Below are 19,678 nucleotides of genomic sequence, written 5' to 3' on the forward strand. Positions count from 1 at the left end.
TTAATTCATTTGTGCATACTTACTTTGTTTTTTTTTATTTGTTTTCAGTCAAGGTGTAGGTCAGGTGTAGGGAAAAGCCCGCCCAATGTTTCCTGATTTTTAAAGTACTGATGATGTCATCTCTGACATGAGCTGGTTAAACCAAGAGGAGGGGTTTCTTTTACCATAGGAATACTTCCTTTTGTTTGTTTTAAGATACAAGGGGATTTATTGAATATTTTTTCTTATTTAGAGCCATTTAGTTAGTAAAGATGTCAATCAGAAGAGTGGGGAGCTAACTGCAGGGAAATTGATAGCATTATATATAGTCAATCTCTGCTTGATTCGGAGGAGGAAGGAAAGGTGAGCTGTTTTACTGAATCCATGTACGTTTGAGTTTTGTTAATTAAGTTAATTTGAGGGAGTTTTGTTAAGTTTCACATATGATGGAGGTCACTGTAAATAAATTGCTCATCTCTAGGAACCCCAAATTTCTGCTGACCTATTACCTTTCTTGACGCTCGAGTAGGAGTACCTCACAGAGGTCTGGGAGTTTGAGAATCCTACGCAGTATCTTTGCTGTTCTTAGGACTGCGCTCTTCCGCTGGGGTTCCTTGCGTAATAGTAGTCCAACAGCATCCTGTTCTCATCCCTTGTCCATCTATGCCTTCTTGTTCCAATAGTAAACTTCTCATCACTGTGTCCTGGTTCTCCCAACACCTGAATGAATCAATCAAGCAATAGAGCAATTTTTTACAGTTTTTAACACAAAAATCTTTCAAGAACATGATATTTGAAGACCCTAATTATAAAAATTAACAAATACAGTTGACCTTATACCATTGTCCTGAGAAAAACAAAGTACACTCCAGGATCGAGAAGCTGAGAATCACTTTTAGCAGCAGTAACTTGAAGTTATAATTTTCTTTATGAGTTTTTATCAGTCTCTCACGTCATTGTGGAAGGATTTTGACTCACTCTTCTTTACAGCATTGCTTCATTCAGGTTTGCAGGCATTTGTTTAAGCACAGCTCACTTAATCACTTAAGATTCTGCCACAGCCTTTCAGTCAGTTTGAGGTCTGGAGTTTGGGCCATTGCACCACCCTGATTCTTATTTTCAGCCATTCTGTTGCTTCTGTATTTGGGATCATTTTCCTGTTGCATGATAGAGCTTTGGCTTAACTTAAGCCGTCTGACAGACGGCCTCACGTTTGACTCCAGAATACTTTTGGTATACAGAGAATCCATTGCCAAATCATCGGCTCCCCATCACCATGCTTGACAGCTGGTGTGAGGTGTTTGTGTTGATGTGCTGTGTTTGGCTTTCACCAAACATGACACCGTGCATTACCATCTCCTCTTTGCTCTCCTGTCCAAAAAACATTGTTCCAGAAGTTGTGTGGTTTGTTCAGATGCAGCTTTGCAGATTTAAACTGTGTTGCTATGTATTTTTTCAAAGAGGGTTTCTCCTGGTAGTCTTTCCAAAGAAGTTGTGCTTGTTCAGTCTTTTTCTAATTTTACTGTTATGAATTTTAGCATTTAACATGCTAGCTGAGGCCTCCAGAGTCTGAGATGTAGCATGTGGTTGTTTTGGGGGTTTGGTACGGTCTGACCTTTGGGCTGTGACATCCACCCCTGGTGAGATTGTGGCATTGTGTTAAGGCATGCCTGAAGTGCTCACACTTCCCAATGATCAGTTAATCAAAAAACATTTGATTAGCACCATCTGGCTGCTACTTAAAGTCTTAATTCCTATGGAAGCAGTAAGGGTGTATAATATATTTATTTGTTTATTTATTTAATTTCCAGTTGATTTTAATGGTGAAATTGTTAACATTCATTTAAAATCAAACCTGCCTGCAAGACGGGAACTTGAGAAAGACCAACTTTTTTTAATCTAAAAAGAGGGAAAGGGTGTAATGCATTGCAAATACAAAGAGGTATCGATCCACTGACAGGTGGGGAGAAGGAGTGGGGTGTGGTGAGGATTGATAAAGGTCAAAGCATGTGTGTGCTGCATCTGGCATACCTTTTGTTAAAGAGGAAATTAAAAGTTCCATACTCATCTGCATTACTGGGGACCAGAGAGAGGAGGAGGAGGGGGATGGATGCCCAGAGAAACAGTTTTCTGTCTTAATGCAGACAAACTCTTCCCTCAGGCCAAGGACAATCATTAGCTGAAGGGAAAGAGCCAGCATGTGTGTTATAAGAAGAGATCCTTATACTGGCACTGATCTTGAAAGAGCCTGGACGATCGATCGCATTAAGCTCCCTGTGAAAGAGAGAAATCAATATGTTTTTAAAGGCAAGGCAGGCTGCATGTGGCGTATGCGTGTGGGCTTCATTGATACGGCCAGATGCATTCAGGGAGAAGCTGTTCCTGAAAAAGAATCACATTTCGAGGTCAAGTGGTCTCATTTCCAATACTTCCACAAAATGGCAATGCTTCTGAGAGAGCCATATAACGGGAAAAGGTGGCAAAGTGTGTCTGAAGAGTCCCAGTTTGGGTTCCTGTTATCACAGCAGAATATCAGTCAATGTTTGAAGAGCCCAGATGACACACTGGCAGGGGGAAAAATCAATAGTTTTCAGTTGGATAAAGTTATACTAGGTGAGGAGTGTGAGAAATACGGGAGGGAAAGGAAAAGATAAATGACCTGTGAGTGTCAGAGAAAAGTCAGTGTTAAAGATACAATTCATTGCCTGCATGGGTTAATGGGAGAATATGGAGTGGGGCAGAGGTCAGCGAAAGAAAAACAAAGAAAAACAAAGAAAAACAAAGAAAAACAAAGAGAGAATTGAATTCCAGTCAATTGTCAAAACAATGCTAATCAATACAAAACACAACCGCCACGCAGCAGATTTGTTGCTCTCACCCTTGCCTTGCCTATCTCTCTCTCTCTCGGGTATACTCACAGTAATAATTGACTCTTTTCATGGTATCTGGGTGAGTGAGTTCAACCCACTAAAGGCAGGAGTGAAGAAAAATGAACCCAAATGAGACAAACTCCCATGAGGCACACACACACCGACACACACATCTTATAAAGCGGGCTGTTTTTTAAAACAACCCTGATCTGATTTGATTAAGGGTGGTTCGGGGGGGGGGGGGGGGGGGGTGTACCAGTCTGTGGTTGCATAAAAAATTGAAAACAATAAATGGGTGGGTAAGATTTGAGGGGGATAATTCAGGAAGTAATATGTGAGAATGAAGATAAAGGAAGCAAGGCAAGAAATTTCAAATGTGGCTCAGTGTTGTAGAACAGGCCAGTGACTCTTCTTTTAAACAAAATACCACACTGCCCTCACATGGTCACAAAGAGAAACAAACTGAAGTGTTGAAGCACACTTCTTGCTTGAGTTTATCTTCTTTTTTGCACATAATTTGCCACTATAGTCAGAAACATTGTACATATATTTGTATTTAAATTGCTGGAATAACCAAGACCTTCACTAAAATATTTTTCGGCATTAATATAACCTTTATATGCATATTCTAAGTATTTTGTTTCACATTTGTTAGTAGTTTTTTTTTTTTTTTTTGCTGGTATATACATAGAAAATAAACAAAAATCTCAATTTTAGCACTTCATACTCTCTCTGTAATATATATATATATATATATATATATATATATATATATATATATATATTTAATTTAATATAAAAACAAATGCAAACATTTCTTCAGTGATTTGAAAATAGTCACTGCATTACATCAAAATGATGAAGAAAAAACAATAAACCACCAAGATTGACTCGGGTGGTGGATTTTCTGCCATTTGTGATTCATGTGGAAAAGGAAAGTTTATGACATTTTTTGGTCTGTTTTTCAAAGTCTAAAGATTGTTTTATGATTAGTTTGTTATACACCATATTTTAGGAAAAAAGTCTACTTTTCAACATTGTAACAGTTGAAATATGTTCTAGTTTGATTTACTGTGAATTTAGAATTCCCTTTTTTGTCTTTTCCCCCAAATTGTTTTCTTTGATAATTTCAGAGAAAATTGTCGAAGTTTTGCTATTGTTTTCATATGTATGGCTCTCTGGCTTTTTAACTTTTAGCACCCTCTTGAGGTTAAAATATTTTGCCAAAGATGCTGGCTGATTATCACTCAGGGGTGGAGTCAGCACTGGTCTGTTTTGGAGGCTCCAAGAATAAATTTGTTACATATTTTTTAATCTATGCAGACTGTCCCATTTTTTTTCCTTTAAGAAAAAGAGAAAAGCTTTTACAGCTCTTATATGCAATTCTTGTGTCAAACTCTAAAAATGTGTTTGGTTGTTTTTTACTATACATGCACAGTAATTGAACTGTCATGGGCTGGGTCTTTTGACCCAGCATGTTGAGTTTCATGCCTTTGTATTACAAAGTTTGTGTTTGTATAGTTTAAACTTCAGTTGGTTCTGTTTGAGTTCTGTTTTTTCTATCTAGGTTCCTCTCATCTCCCCACTATGTTGTTTATAGTGCAGTGTCCTCTGTGTTTAAGTCTCCCTCGCACTTCGTGTGTTTCAGTGATGTCTTTGTCTTCCTCCCGTCATCTCCTGTTGTTTACATGTTTCCCTCCTTGTGTTTCATTCAGTCTTCCCCGTTTGTCTTGTGTAATCTCCTTGTCCATTTAGGTTCTCCTTGTGTCTCTGTCCTGTTTCCCTCTCTGTGTTTATGTGCATATGTCCCTTTTTCTACTCCCATGTTCCCCTTATGTTCATTCCATGGCCCTGTGCTTCGTACGTCGCTTACTACATCCAAGATCAAATGAAACATCCAAGACCAAATCATCGCGCTAACTCTGAGCTCGCTATTCCGGTTCCCCGAACACACCTGTTGTTGACGATTAGTATAGCTGGATGAAGTAATGTGAGATCACTGGGTGGCCCAACAGGGGCTACGCATCGATAGTAGAAACATTGATCGGCAACCCTTTGATTGGTCGGCGAAAATGTCGAAGGAGCGCGCTCGGTATTTTTCGGCAGCAGAGCAAGAACTCTTGAGTGAGGGATTTCAGGAGTTTCAGAGTTTAATTAAAACGCAAGGGAACACTGCAAAGGCTGCAAAAGCAAGGAGAGAGGGCTGGCAGAAAGTTGCTGACAAATCAAACTCGTAAGTAATTCAATAATAACAATAATAATGGAGTGGATTTATATAGCGCTTTTCAAGGCACCCAAAGCGCTTTACAATGCCACTATTCAGTCACTCTCACATTCACACACTGGTGGAGGCAGCTACGGTTGTAGCCACAGCTGCCCTGGGGCAGACTGACAGAAGCCAGGCTGCCATATTGCGCCATCGGCCCCTCTGGCCAACACCAGTAGGCGGTAGGGTAGATTTATCATATCACACCATATTATCCAATATTATATTACATTATATTATATTATAATATGTTATATTATATCCCCTTTCACATTAGAGCCACAACAGGACCCACTAGAACATGGGAACAAGTAAAAGTGAAATATAAGAATATTCTACAGAATGGTAATATTTATCACTTATATTGCTTGTCGTCTCTTGGAAAGAGACCCTGGAATAATCTGTTTGTTTGTTCATAACAGCAACCAAGAAAAGGGCAGAGCAAAAAAAAAAGACAGGTGGTGGTCCTGCACCCCCTCGTCAACAAGTTGGTTAAGTGAATAATACCCTCACGGGAAAATCGATATCTCTCTATGAGCACACTGTCGCGCTGAGCTAAAGGATCCTGTCTGTCCCGCAATATACGCTGAATTCTGAGGACTCTCCTTATCAATCTTGCACCTTCCGCAATGGGCTGCTCGCGTAAACGGACAGGATATGACTGCGACAGACTTCCCAAATCCACCTTCGCTTTTATAGCCGTGGTCTCTCATCTTGATTACACGAAGTAATTTACAATTACTACTCTGAAATATGAATTACATCTGTAATAATCACATACATGTAATAGAATGTTAATAGTACATTTCCCTTTTTTAGGGAATGACCTGTATGTATCTGTGTGAAATCAATAAAAGGATCAAGTGCTGCATTATCTTTAGTTACATTGATGTTATTTATTTATGGTGAAACAGTGGTGGAATATCGCTGTTGCTTTCGTATGAATGACGCGGGCATACCTGCGTGGCCGCGATCTAATCCTGTTTACATAAAGTAAACCTGCTCCCCAGCAGGTTTACGCTTACGGCTCTGTTGCTATGACAGCAAGTCCCGGATGGGCTTCGGGGAACCGAACGATCCAGGATCACGCGAAATCGTCAACAATCTCATCCAGCTAACTCACTTAGCGCGGTACGAAGCACAGGCCCCATGTCTCCTGCCTATCTTGTTTATCCATGTTCCCGTGTTCCCTCGTTTAGTTTTGCTTCCCCTGTGATGTCATGTTCATTTGCATCAGCTGTTTCACCATTTGTTTTCACTTCCCCTGATCGCCTCCTGTGTGCATTTAGTCTGTGAGTTTCATTCATTCCTTGTCCGGTCGTCTGCTATGTCATGCCATGCTTCCGGGTCTTCATGTAGTCAAGTTGTCACATTTAAGGTTTTTTCATGTTTAGGATGTTTCATGTTATATTTCTGGTTTTCCCCAGTTTAGGTTATTGTTTTGCTTCAAATTGATTTTGTCCTTTTATTTTTCTACTGCTTAATCAGCCATAATAAATAGCGCATTTTCTGTTAGAGTCAAGTTTAGTTTTTGCGTGTCTGCATTTGGGTCCTCCTCCTCACTCCACACAGTCAGCTTCCACCTGACTGTGACATGAACTTAGCACATGAAGCTCAAATTATGCAGTGACTCTATAAACTAAAAACGCTGCTGGCCCATGCCTACAGTTTTAGCAAAACTGCAAGAATTACAGGCCTTTCCTTCCACATTACCATATGTAAAAGCATGATTTTACCTACCAATCAAACATTTTGTCTGGATAACAGCACAAATAGTAAAGAGGGACATCTGAAGAAAGATGAGGAGAAGGAATAATAATAAGATGGAATGAAGATCACTAAGAATCAATAACACAGCTGTGTAACTGATTGAAGCAGAGTCGATGTAGCTGACTTTGTTGTGGATCATGCATGTGCAAGGCTGAACAAGTGATTCAATTAAATCAAGCAGTGTGTCCGAAAACACCAAAATGATACATGCATCATCCACATATGTTGAAATTAAAAAATAAATAAATAATGTGTTTTCTGTAATCCTACTGAACTTTTATAACGACCAACATACATCAGCAAGAATAAGTTCGAGTAAGCACTTCTCATCACACTTCTCTGTTCATACTCTCTTCTTGAATTTTTCTCTGGATTAGAAGCTGTGTGATCATCAGCCCACTGATCAGCTCGTCTTCACAAGGCTTGAGCAGACACTGATCAAGCTTCATGTTAGGAATGGAAACAACACTCTGGGTGGCCCTCTTCATGTTGCCTAGCTAAAAATACATTTTCACAACATGAAACAACAAGTCAAACAAAAATGAACTCATTCTGAGTTGGGATTCATAGTAACATAGCATTGTTCCACAGCTTTTGCTCCAAGAGTGGTTGGTATATTTGTTTTTCAAATGCAAGACGCTCAACCTGTTGCCTGGTGTTTTTAATTTAATTCATTTTAGATGTATTTTCTATGTATGTTTAGATTTTGTTTTTGAAGCAAGTATCTGCATTTCAGGGGATAGGAATTTTTATTTCTTTGAAAAAAATCTCTCAAGGTGACTGTGTGTCAGTGCAGGTTCTCAGTAAAGCTGGAATTATATTTTCTGGGCCCCTGGCTCTCATGCAGACTCATTCGGGTCTGCATGACATATCTACATTAAAATTAACAAACTATGCATGCGCCCCAGGCAGGTTACTTCAAAGGGACTTCAAGGAAGCATAACAGAAATGACTACAGGGTTCCTGGATCTCCTGCTGTCTGTGTCCGTGCCTACAATGGAGTACAATTGAGGCCTTATAGGCCAACTAACACTGTTGATAAAATAGTCATCTTAAGAGTCTTGAATGCTTTAACTGAAGGCAGCTGGTTCTTGAAGATGCTTCATCCCATATCCAAAAGACTTCTTCAGTTCTGAAAACTGATCCAGGGTATTTAACTTCTAATGAAGCTATTACTTTGTGGTGGTCCTGAGCTTAAGACCCAGTAACACACTCAGACAGAAACTGGGAGGTTGAACTGCAATGCACAGAGTGCACTGACTGAGAGGTTTTCAGAAATGCTACGAAGAGTCATGGTATGACATCATATATCAGATTCTGTTTGGAAAGCTCTATACCATGACACACAAGGATCAGTTATAATATTAATAAGCACTGGTTCACAGCTAAGCTGGTTAGGCAGAGACTGGGAACGGAGAAAGTGTTGTGAAGTGGGGACACACAGGGAGTTTCAAAGTACAGCCAGTCCAGTTTAATCCTGTCGTTATCTTTAGGCCTGCTCAAAGGAGTGACACCAGTTCTCGGGAAACGACTTCCGCTCATGTCTGGAAAGGTCTCAAGCAGGCAAGCCTAAATCCCCACTCCACAAGCAACAATTCACATCTAGTGAACAGACTAAAGGGCCAAAAGACTCCCAACCTCCACCCAGTACTTTTCACCCATGTTCCCATTTCACCACCTTGACCATTCATAATACAACAGGTCTAGACATCCCCCTTATTGGTCATCACTTCAGAGGACTCTCCCCAACTACCACAGCCCTTTAAATATACTTTCAGTGCCTTCTTTTAGGACCCATAGTAAACTTCAACTGAATAAATAGTTCAATTTATCAATGCTACATGGATGGAACCTGATTTCTTTTTTCTTTTTTGATTAATGCTAGTACTAATCAAAGCAGAACTAGAAAACAATATTGTGACATGATTAGGAACAAAGACATTTAAATTGGAATTTTAAAAAGCTCCTTGAAGTTTATGACAAAAAAATATACTTGTGGGGTTTGCACCGACCCCAGTTGATAGGCTATGGGTTAAAGGAGAAGGGACACATGGACAGAGAAGGTAGGTGGTTTGAGAAAGGAGTAAAAGAGTCCATCTACAGTTCATAATTTGTTAGACAAAGTGACAATGTTTGTAGTTTTGCCTCTGTATGCTTCTGTATAAAACAGTTAAAATGTAGTTGAAGTACTGATTTTCTGCTTTAATTGAACAGGTTAAGTAAGAAAAATTAGTTCAGGACTTTGGATTTAAGTCTTTAGTCATTTTTATTCATAGTCCTTTATTCTCAGAGGCTCAAACATATTTGGACAAACTAACATCAATATAAATGTAAATATTGTTTTATCACTTGAATGAAAATCCTTTGCAATCAGTGACTGCCTGACGTTTAGAACTCATGGACATCAAATACTGTTTCCTACCTTGAGATATTCTGCTAAGCCTTTAACTTCAGTTGATGCTTGTTTATCTGCACTCAGATTTCTATTTAATAACTGAAAAACATGTTCTGTTGAGTTGAGATCAAATCAAAGATTTAGCCATTCATGAATATTCAATTTCATTCCCTAACAAAACCCCTCTTGTGTTGCTTTTGCAGTATGCTTTGGGTTATTAGATATTTCCACTGTGAAGCTCTATCTGGTCATTTTTGTTGCATTTGACAGAGTATGATCAGCGACTATTACCTTGTACACGTCACATTTCATCCTGCTACTTCTATCAACAACATTGTTAAAATTGCATCCACCATGTTTGCCAAATGATGTGGTATCCTTTGGATAATGACTTGATTCTTTCTGCGTACTTCATTCTTCTCAAGTTAGTCTTGATTTAATGTCTTCAAATATGTTTTTCTGATATGTTCTGATGTTTACCTGCAAAACCTTCTTGTTCTTAAGTGTAACCAGTGATTTGCACTTTGCTGTAATACTTCGTTTAAATTCAACAAATAAATTCAACCTCCTTGAGCTCTCAACTCGATTAGATGTTGGAAATCATTCTGTCATTATCCATTTTAGTTTGTCATTTGTGAGCTTTCGGCCATTTGGTGTTTTTGAGATGACCAGGTCATGCCTTCTTTTTTTGTAATTTTGACCACTCCTAAAGTTTTTGCTGTCTCTATGGTAGTTTTATTCAGGATTTTTAGCCTTTTTTTTTAGCCTCCTTCACCTTGAATGGCATCACTTTGGGCTTCATATTTAAACTTACAGTGAAATTCTATAAAATACAAATTCATCACTTTTCATTAATATGGCTGCTTCCATGAAACTGCTTCTCAATAAAATCCGTTGAATCAAAGCTGAAAATCTGCACTTCGATCACATGTTCAACAGCTGATTTAAAATCCTCTGTGATGGTGGGCAGAGGCAAAAATAAATTTTGTCTTTGTCTTAGGAATTATGGACCTAACTATATATCCACTTGAACTAATTGAAGCTAATAGTATACAACACCAAATACCAGCCACCTATAAAACAATTCTGACATCTCTTTCTATGTGTTTCATAACCCCCATTCACACATTGAATTGACTTTAGTGATGGCAGGGTGGTGAATCGTCTCATGGATAATTCACACCTGGGTTCATGCTACCCCACCTTTTGACTGGCTTTGTGACCCCTAGTGATGACAGGGTGGGTCAACGACTCTCAAGACGACAATTTCTAAAGACAACTGTCCCATTAAAGGCTAAATACCTGAGACCTCCCATTAGCTTTTAGAACTGAAACAAACTCAAGAGATAACTGTTATTATTATTGGCAGCTAGAAATGCTATGACTGAGGTGTGTGTGTGTGTGTGTGTGTAGCAGGGGGTCTTCATGAATTTTGTACACTGAAGTCCTTCCAGCCTTAAGCTGTTAGAATGGGCTGTTCTAATGACCTAAATAAACCTGAAGGCTGTTTGTTTGAATGGCTTCACTATATAAAATTCATGAAGACCCCCTCCTACACACACAAATGGTAAATGGCCTGTATTTATATAGCGCTTTACTAGTTCCTAAAGACCCCAAAGCGCTTTACATATCCGGTCATCCACCCATTCACATTCACACACGGGTGATGGCAAGCTACATTGTAGCCACAGCCGCCCTGGGATGCACTGACAGAGGCAAGGCTGCCGGACACTGGCGCCACCAGGCCCTCTGACCACCACCAGTAGGCAACGGGTGAAGTGTCTTGCCCAAGGACACAACGACCGGGACTGTCCAAGCCGGGGCTCGAACCGGCAACCTTCCGATTACAAGGCGAATTCCCAACTCTTGAGCCATGATCGCCCCAAACATGCACACACATGCACTAAACCAACTCCCAGTTTTGGGTTTGGGAGACAGAAACTCCAGATTTTTTTCTCCAGATCAGTCTTAAAACTTTGATTTTTGTTAAAGCCTATACTTTAAGATTTGTGCCTCCCTTAGCACTAATTAGCATCTATCTGTCTCTGTTCAGTGAATCCATGCACTTTATAGATGCTGCTTATTAAACAACCAGGCTTGCAGGAGTTTACTGACAACTTCACCCTAAAAATAAATAAACTTCTAGTATAGATCTCTCTCCTCAGGGTTCCTTTAAGGAAAATTAAAAATAATAATAATAATAAAGAAATGTAAAATAAAATAAAACAAAACAAAATAAAATAAAATAAAATAAAATAAAATAAAATAAAATAAAATAAAATAAAATAAAATAAAATAAAATAAAATAAAATAAAATAAAACAACGATTTTTGGCCCTCATAGACTCGAGGCAATAATTTTTAATTAAAGTGTAAGAACTAAAGAAACTGTTTGGTATAAAATGAACATATAAGATTCAAATACATTTCATTTGATCAATTACATTAAATCTAATGTACTTATGTACCAAATTTACACAGAAAATCATCATGTGATCAAATTACTTAAAGTCAGCATTTTGGGCATAAACATTTTTTAGATCGGTCAACAATTGCTTCAGACCAGTGAGTCTAATATTTTATTGATTTTTTTTATGTAGTTAAAAGTTGAAAAAGTTAACATCCCACAATTTTAGTCTGTAAATGACCATTAAAAAAAATCCACGTTTGACTTCAGTGAAAGTGAGTTCAGCACAATAGCACCACCCATCCATTCTAGTTTATTTGGTATGTAACAGTTATGCAAATCAACCTCTTGAGCGCTTAAATAGTTGTAGGATACCGGCCAAGTCACTTCGAGGAACACTGACAAACAGCACTCACCTCAAACAGAAGGAATCTCTGCTCCCTATTGTAAGTAAAATTTGATTTCCATCGTTAGTTCTGATAAACACTTTTAATTGGTATCTTTCATTTGGTTATCTTTTGAAAATGTCCTCATTTCATGTCCGTGTGAACCGTGGACAGGTTTTTTAGATTCGTCTCAGCAACCCTGGTTACTGTCTAGCACGAGACCAACAGAGACCAATACTTCTTCTCTGTTCCTGTAAATCTTTAGTCATTTATTTGCGTTATCGTTCACACATTGTCGGACTTTTTAGTCTAAGCCACATTCAGACATGCGCGTCTTTATATTTGGTTCTATATGTTATATGGGTATGTCACTTTCCGTAAGCACCTGAAATTGGCAGAACTGGTCATTATGGGGGTGTCTCAGTCCATTGTAAGTAGTTATCTTGGCCAGGGTAATTGCTACATGTATTCCAACTTAATTTGTGTTTATATTTGTTACAAACTGCGGCCCTCTTGTCCAGGTTTGTCCAGGATTTCAATAGCAGTAAAACTTGACCGTGACATATATAAAAATTGTATTATATAAAAATCTCAGATGTAAAGCCACAATAATCTCTCCAAAATCACAAGCCTTTACCCCTCATTGGCATTAAACTGTAAGTTAAATTTAACACAGACTTAAAATTTCTACAAATTTACAAGATAAATCAGCATCTAACAGCAACAACACTTTAACAGTCTTAAGCGACCCGTTTACCCGTGACTGGGTCTTGGGTTATTAAGGTAATTTTCAAATTTACTCGTCAAGTTCATCTCACCTTATATAAGCTCATCATTGTACTAATTAAGTTATTTTCAAATGTAGCACGGCCTTCAGTTCCAGTTTCCCGAGACTTCAACAGAGAGCGTGAGAGAGGTGGTAGGCGCAGGCGTGGGGGAGTACTGTACTACTTATGCAAATGGTCACCATAGCAATGCAGCCCGCCGTTAGAATCGGTTATATGGTAATAATTAGCCAACGAACAGTTAATTAAGTCTGCTGCTAGTGAAGCTTCAGGTATGTAACAATCAAGCATGTAAATCCATTAAAACGTAACTTCATAATGATATATGATTCATAGGAACGCATTCCCTATGTGACATGTGTGTAGCTGTGGGGTACAGTTAATTACAATCCTGGGTTTGTTTGTATAGCACATAGTTGCTAAGCGCTTCACAGTTTGGGTGAAACCACACCTTTAAGAGGTGAGGACACTATTATGTATCCCCCCACCCACACCCTCTTCCGCCTAGAAAAGCAGCAGAGTGAGGGATTTCGCTCTCTTTCACGCTCATCAGCTGTTTACTCCGGTATTCCATATTTGGGCCGGGCGGGCACTAGTCACCGCTTGCTCACTACACACAGCGAAGGAAGTGAGTCACGCTGACGGTAATCCTACGTCTCTGTTGCTTTACAGCCGAAGAGAACAAGGAAGGAACGTGCCGCCACGAGAGTTCCAGCGCATCAGTACCGAGGGGCAGACAAATACATCAGGAGGGCACCGACAATAACTACGTTAAAATGTGAGTACTCACTTCTGTACTTCTAACTTTAATTTTATCGCGTTTGGTTGTGTAATGTGTTGAAGTTTTGTCGGCTGTGTTACGTCTGTTTGTTGTTGTAAATTTTATTTGATTGTATTTTATTAATGTTTTTTAAACATTTTATTTATTTATTTATTTATTTAGTTATCTAATCTCATCTCCGGAAATACCCCCCCCCCCCCCATCCAAAATACATTGTTTATTAATTGTTAATTAATACGTTGTTTGGGTGAGCTGCCTACAGCTGTACGTTTCTCGTCACAAACTTTCTGAATTTCCATTTGGGGGTTTCCGCACCGCCTGAAAACTCAAGCGCGTTATTTCCACTAAGTAGTGTGACGTTCCCTTCATCACAGCTGGCTGGAGGATATACATTTTTCGCTTTCTTATATTCTTTGTCTGGCTTTTTTATTTTGTATCCCAACGGTCCACAAGCACGTGAACACGCTTTGCGCCGTGTCCTCATCTGCAGGCGCGGGGGGAATATCGACGAAACCGCTCCTAAAAATGGCTCAACTAATCTTTCCTTTTCAGGGCGACATTTTAACAGAGTTTTGCCCTCGTAGTTAAACATTAAAGACCGCAGTATAAGCAGCTGGAACAAGCCTGTGCCTGAAAATAGGTCAAGTTGTTCCAAACAAACCTGTATCAGAGGTTTGCGTATAATGACAGCCGCTCGCCTTTAAACGAGCACAGTAAACATGGTGTGCAGACTGAGAAGCTACCTCATTTTCGAGCTCACCTAACTTGTGATTATAGAGAAAACAAACACCTCCAGTGATGCGTTTAAGTTCCTTCAAAACGTAAATCATCCATCTGTATAACTCCAAATGAACGTGTGTAAGACCATCTGTCTTCAGTAACATGCTGTTACATTTTGTTAATCATCCAATTTAAGGACTTCATTAAGAACAAAAGTTCAAGATAAACCAGGGATTTAAAATAAGAACATCAGTTTTAAAACAACCTTTTATAAATAAATCAAAGCGTTTTTACAGGCATTTCTTACTCTTTGTTCGACAGTAACTAAAATCACTGGTTCAAGTGTCTAAAAATGAAGGTGTAGGCCTGCTATAAAAAAGAAAACAGAAAACAATATTTATATTCAATTCTGCAGATGTGTGGTTTAAATAACTGTTGCGGTCGCATGTACCACAATCGTTGAAGCAATTCTTAAGATATTGTGCTGTTATTAATGGCTTTAATGTCTCTTAGCACTTGTCACCCAAACCATATTGACTCTTCATTGCAGATTCTAGCCTACCCCTGTTTACCTCACGGACAAATTATAAACTGGAAGTCCGAAATGGTGTCTGAGGGAGATAACACATCGATGCTCTCATAGTTCATGCTACAGCAAAACATTTGTTAGGGATTTAAAGTTGCTGCTTGTGTCACAGGATCACGGCTACCCTTAAGGGAAGGCTGTGGCTCCATATAGTAGAGAAAATGATTATTTTCTGTGACAACACATTACCCAGACTGAAGCAAGAGTGGCACGTCGCAAGCCACAATAACAAAGTACAGTTTGCAACTCAAAAGTTCAAGGATGGACTTTCTTGTCAGGGATAACAGGAAGATGTTAGCACTGTCAGCTGGTTTGTCTGCAGTTGGCCAAAGCCTTGGCCCAATTAAGCACATTTTTTCTCTCTCTGATCAAGTTGACACTGACACTCAACCCAAAACAGACATGCTATCAGAAAATAAACAGCACAATGACCTCAATGAATTTGCATAGTCAAATTACTTGGATGTCAACCTGGCATTTATAGTTTGCATCTGATTTGCCCGTGTACAAACTTTATCTTTTTGTTGGCACAGAGCATGGCAATATATGTAAAATTCACTCAGGACATCTCACCCATGCTCAACACTGCCCTGAAGGCAAAGAAAAATAAATATACACTTCAGGGAAAACTGCACAGGGAAGTGTGATAACTGAAGTTCACGGTCTTCCACACCTCACTGAAGTCATAGCAAAACACATGCACAGAATCACATGGATAAATTGTGTGGTTTTCTTCCTTCTTTCTTTGTCTACAGTCACAATGAAGCAAGAGATCAAGGCCGGGGTGGACTTCCTCAAACGAATGGCTGTGACACGTGGTAACTTAGATGGTGCCAAAGCAGAGTTGTTTGCAGAAAATCTTCAAAGACTTCTATGTGAAAAATACAAGGATCACTGGTACCCCGACTGTCCCAGCAAAGGCCAAGCATTTAGGTAATCATCACTGTTTAAACATTTACACAGTGGTCAGTGAGTGACTTTTTCCTGCAAAGAAAGAAGGCACCTAACTTTTAATTCCTGAACTTTTCACAGATGCATTCGCATAAACAGAAGCATACCCTGTGATGAAGTGGTGTTGCAAGCCTGCAAAGAGACTAACATCATGCCCACCAGCCTGGGATTTCCATCTGAGATGACTCTGTGGATTGATCCACTGGAGGTGTCTGCAAGGTGAGTCACCGGGTGCCTGCAGAGGCAGACAAAGACGCAGCCATTTCTCAGTCTGTTCTGTTCTGAACGAGTGACAGTTGTGATGCAATATGTGAAACAACAAGTGCAAACTTGTAGGAAGTCACAGGCTGGAAAATGGATGGCATGACTTAAAAATCATTTACTCCCTTCTTCACAGATCCAAAGAGAACAACAGTCCCTTTAAAGTTGCTTCTTTCGACAAAGAGGACGAAGAGGAGAATGAAGAGTGTGTGAAGGATGACCTGGATGTGTCCTCGCTGGACTCACTAAGCCAGGAGACTTCAGATTACCACTCTGCCACATCTTCGGATTGTGGTTCAGCTTCATCGAGCGACACGGAGGAGGAGGCGAAAGATGGGGATGTGCAGGGAGAAAAAGAAAAAGAAGGGCAGGTTGCTGAGAAGGGAAAGATGGAGGATGAAAGCTGCAAAATAACCATGGTGCCCAGGATTCGAAAGCCACACGAAGATGGATCAAACAGGGTCAAATACCCAAGAAATATGGTACGTTTTTCTTGCTTTCTTTTCTTTTCTTTTCTTTTCTTTTCTTTTAACAATCTGTTGGTCATTTATTTACCACAATGCTTCTTAGAGCAGTTATCTATGTGGCCAAACCTGTGCTTATGTTAGTAAAAGAAAGCACACCAGGGCTCGCAAAATCGCTAGCCCGACGGGGAGACCAAAATCTATCTCAGCCCCGCCCGTCGGGTTATCATATAGCCCGACGGACGGGGCTGAGATAGATTTTGCGAGCCCTGCACACTAATTAACAATAGTGCTACAAGAAATGACTTATTTGTTACAATGAACCTGAGTACAGTAGCCTAGTCAGAAAAACCCACATGCAGCATCCAGCTGCCACAAATATACACTTACAGATTCTCATCACATATCAGTTCAATTCAGTTTTATATAGCGCTTCATCAGCAGCAGTGATCAATATCTGTTGATCATCTCAAGGCAAACACCTAGCGTAAAGACCCCACAATAATAAAGAGAAAACCCCAACAATTAGATGACCCCTCTTTAAGCAAGCACTTGGTGACAGTGGGAAGGAAAAACTCAGGAAACCTCTTTCCATACCTTTTGTAAATTTTTTTGGCTGGCCATTCATGAGGTCTTGTTGATGATGATTTCCAATAATGGAACGACCTCTGAGAGTTGAATGAGGTTTGAATGAGCTTTAAGGACTCTTGTCTACATAAAAGCTAATCCTAGCCTGCCTTTGTTGTGGTGTAGCAGATGTCTTAAGTTGTTGTGCTGGAAATCTGGTTGTCAATTCACACAGTTAGATCACTGCCTTAGCATTGCGCGACTATAAATCTGGGCAACTGAGCTACTGAAGGCAAGATTTTTTCCCTCTTAGTTAATTCACTTATTATATAGAATTAATGGCTTCAATAACCTATGCAGCTGAACATTTCTCTATGAAATAAGCGTGAGTTATCTGTGAATTATGCGTTATCCAGTTTTAAGGATTTATGGCCTTGTTGTTAGCGACCGTATAGGTCCAGTGTTGTGATTCATTGGATTTGTTGTTGTTATAAGAAACTGGCTTTATTTCTTTTGGATTAACTGACTCACACTTTTTGCAATTTCTTCCTTTACACAAGTAAGATACATGAACAGCTATTTTTAGTTTCATTTGCAAGTTGTTGTTGATGTTAGCTGCTGCTATATTATTACAGTGTTATGTTTTGTTGTTGTGTGCTTTAGAAAGGATTCATCACATATGGAAAAAATGTGTCTGTTACCATCCTTTCAGATTTCACTCAATCCAATCTTTGTCTCTGTTCAGGTGCCTCCTAACCTTCAGGTCATCTACCACCCTACACCAGTGTGGCCTCAGTTCAAGAAGCATGCTCCAGTTTTCATCAGCACTGTGCCACCACCTCCAGCCCAGCAGGTCGTTGGATACTACGTTGTGCCGCGGACCTTTCCGCAGTTCATCATCCCTCAGGCTCCCCTGCAGCCATGGCGAGCAGGGAAGGAGTAGACCAATTGTGAACTATGGGGAGGGCAAGTTTGGGGGCATTATAAGCATTATAAGCTGAGCCGTCTGATGTCAGGCCTGAGTAGAGATCTTCTTGGACCAAAAGGTTTAGCTGTACAGTTTAATTATTCCTTTCATAATCTGAAAAAAAAAACTCTTTTGTTTCTTCATTTTTCTTTGTCAACGACGGCTATTACTCTGCACAGGGATACCCCACAGCTCAAGTGAAAACTGCTCTTTGAATCTGTTGTGTTTGCACTGCTGCTTTTGTATTGATGAACTGTACTCAACAAGAACAACATCAGTCACTGGGTGCTTGAAGTTGAACTCAGGAATTCTCAGCAATATGTTTAATGCCAAAAATATGTCTTTTAAATTTTTTTTTACCATCTGTAAATCTTTGCAGGGTGTAAAAGTCACAGTTAATCACTGTGAAATGTGATTCAGGGTTTTTAAACTACTGTAGCAATAGTGACAATATCTGTCTATTAAGTAGAAGAGGCTATTTTTTTACTAAGCTGCTTGTAAATATTACCACATCCGATGAGCACTTTATAATCGTATATTTGTTGTAATTTATTCAGCCACCAATGGATGGCAGTCAAGTCACATACAGTCAGTTTTATATATATATTTCAAACTTTGGTTTTACTTTAGAAACTTCACTTTTCCAAACGTGAACATGTTTATTTAATAGCTTAAACGCTCTCTGCTGTAATATACAGAACGCTTGTGTCACTGTCTTTCTCTTGTTTGTTTGTTTTTTAATTTGAAATGGGCTTGCTTATAAAGTCGTGACTTTTTTATTGTTCATTGCTTGCTATGAGGTCCTGCTACAGCTTTATAAACCATGAATTGTTACTTTTCATTTTTTATTTATTTACATTTCACGCTTACGCATTGATTGATTTTGTTCTTAGTTCTTGCTTGAGCCGCTTGTTTTATCGCAGATTAATCCATGCAGTTTTTTCTGAAATCATTGTTCTGACATGAATCGTACTTTTCAGTAAAGTCTTTGCTGTTGCGTTTAAATCCTGTTTGTGTTTCTTCTTTTTTTATTCACTTGGCTGGGAAATCACCTGTATAAAGTGTATCCTCGGGCAGAACTCTCACTGCCGTCAGCGGAACAGCAGGATCTGGTTAGCGGAAGTACTCCAGTGCGTTGGATGCGTCACGTTGCCCAAGGTCATGACGCTGTGCCTCAGTTGAAAGGGTTTAGGAGAAAGGCTTTTTTTCCCCTCACTTTTTGTGTAGTCTATTTGGGGACTTACCTGTGCAATTTAATAAATATGGAGACATCGAAATCAGAGGGCACAGTTACATGAATGTTTTCAAAATGACAAGAAAAACATTTTCAGGTAGAAATGGAATAGTGACAGCAAACGATGTTAGTGAACCCTGACTACTGCATTGAATATAACCTAGTGCAACTCATCCCCGCCACGGCTCTGTAGCTATTGTGAAACTTGCGCAGTCCAGGTTTCATTGCGTCAGAATCAACTTGAAAGATTAAAATAAAAGCACGGGGGTTACATAACTGAATTTCCATAC

At 39.4% G+C, this 19,678-nt stretch overlaps 1 protein-coding gene across 1 annotated transcript; it reads left to right on the forward strand.

The window, feature by feature from the left end:
* Positions 1-12,066: 12,066 nt before the first annotated feature.
* LOC309717722 (maternal B9.15 protein) lies at positions 12,067-19,159 on the forward strand. The gene is made up of 6 exons (XM_082552498.1): positions 12,067-12,132; positions 13,530-13,635; positions 15,700-15,877; positions 15,977-16,114; positions 16,293-16,638; positions 17,933-19,159. Exons 3-6 carry the CDS (start codon positions 15,705-15,707, stop codon positions 18,128-18,130), a joined length of 855 nt encoding a protein of 284 aa, XP_082408624.1. The 5' UTR covers positions 12,067-12,132; positions 13,530-13,635; positions 15,700-15,704; the 3' UTR covers positions 18,131-19,159.
* Positions 19,160-19,678: the final 519 nt, after the last annotated feature.

This window comes from Aulonocara stuartgranti (genome assembly GCF_965226115.1).
Source record: "Aulonocara stuartgranti genome assembly, chromosome: 11".
NCBI classification, from domain to species: domain Eukaryota; kingdom Metazoa; phylum Chordata; class Actinopteri; order Cichliformes; family Cichlidae; genus Aulonocara; species Aulonocara stuartgranti.

Bases quoted from the DNA above. Each gene is read 5' to 3' on its own strand.
- LOC309717722 (XM_082552498.1), top strand. From the start codon at position 15,705: ATGAAGCAAGAGATCAAGGCCGGGGTGGACTTCCTCAAACGAATGGCT. The intron at 15,878-15,976 runs GTAATCATCACT...AACTTTTCACAG, and splicing joins AGCAAAGGCCAAGCATTTAG to ATGCATTCGCATAAACAGAA. The intron at 16,115-16,292 runs GTGAGTCACCGG...CCTTCTTCACAG, and splicing joins CCACTGGAGGTGTCTGCAAG to ATCCAAAGAGAACAACAGTC.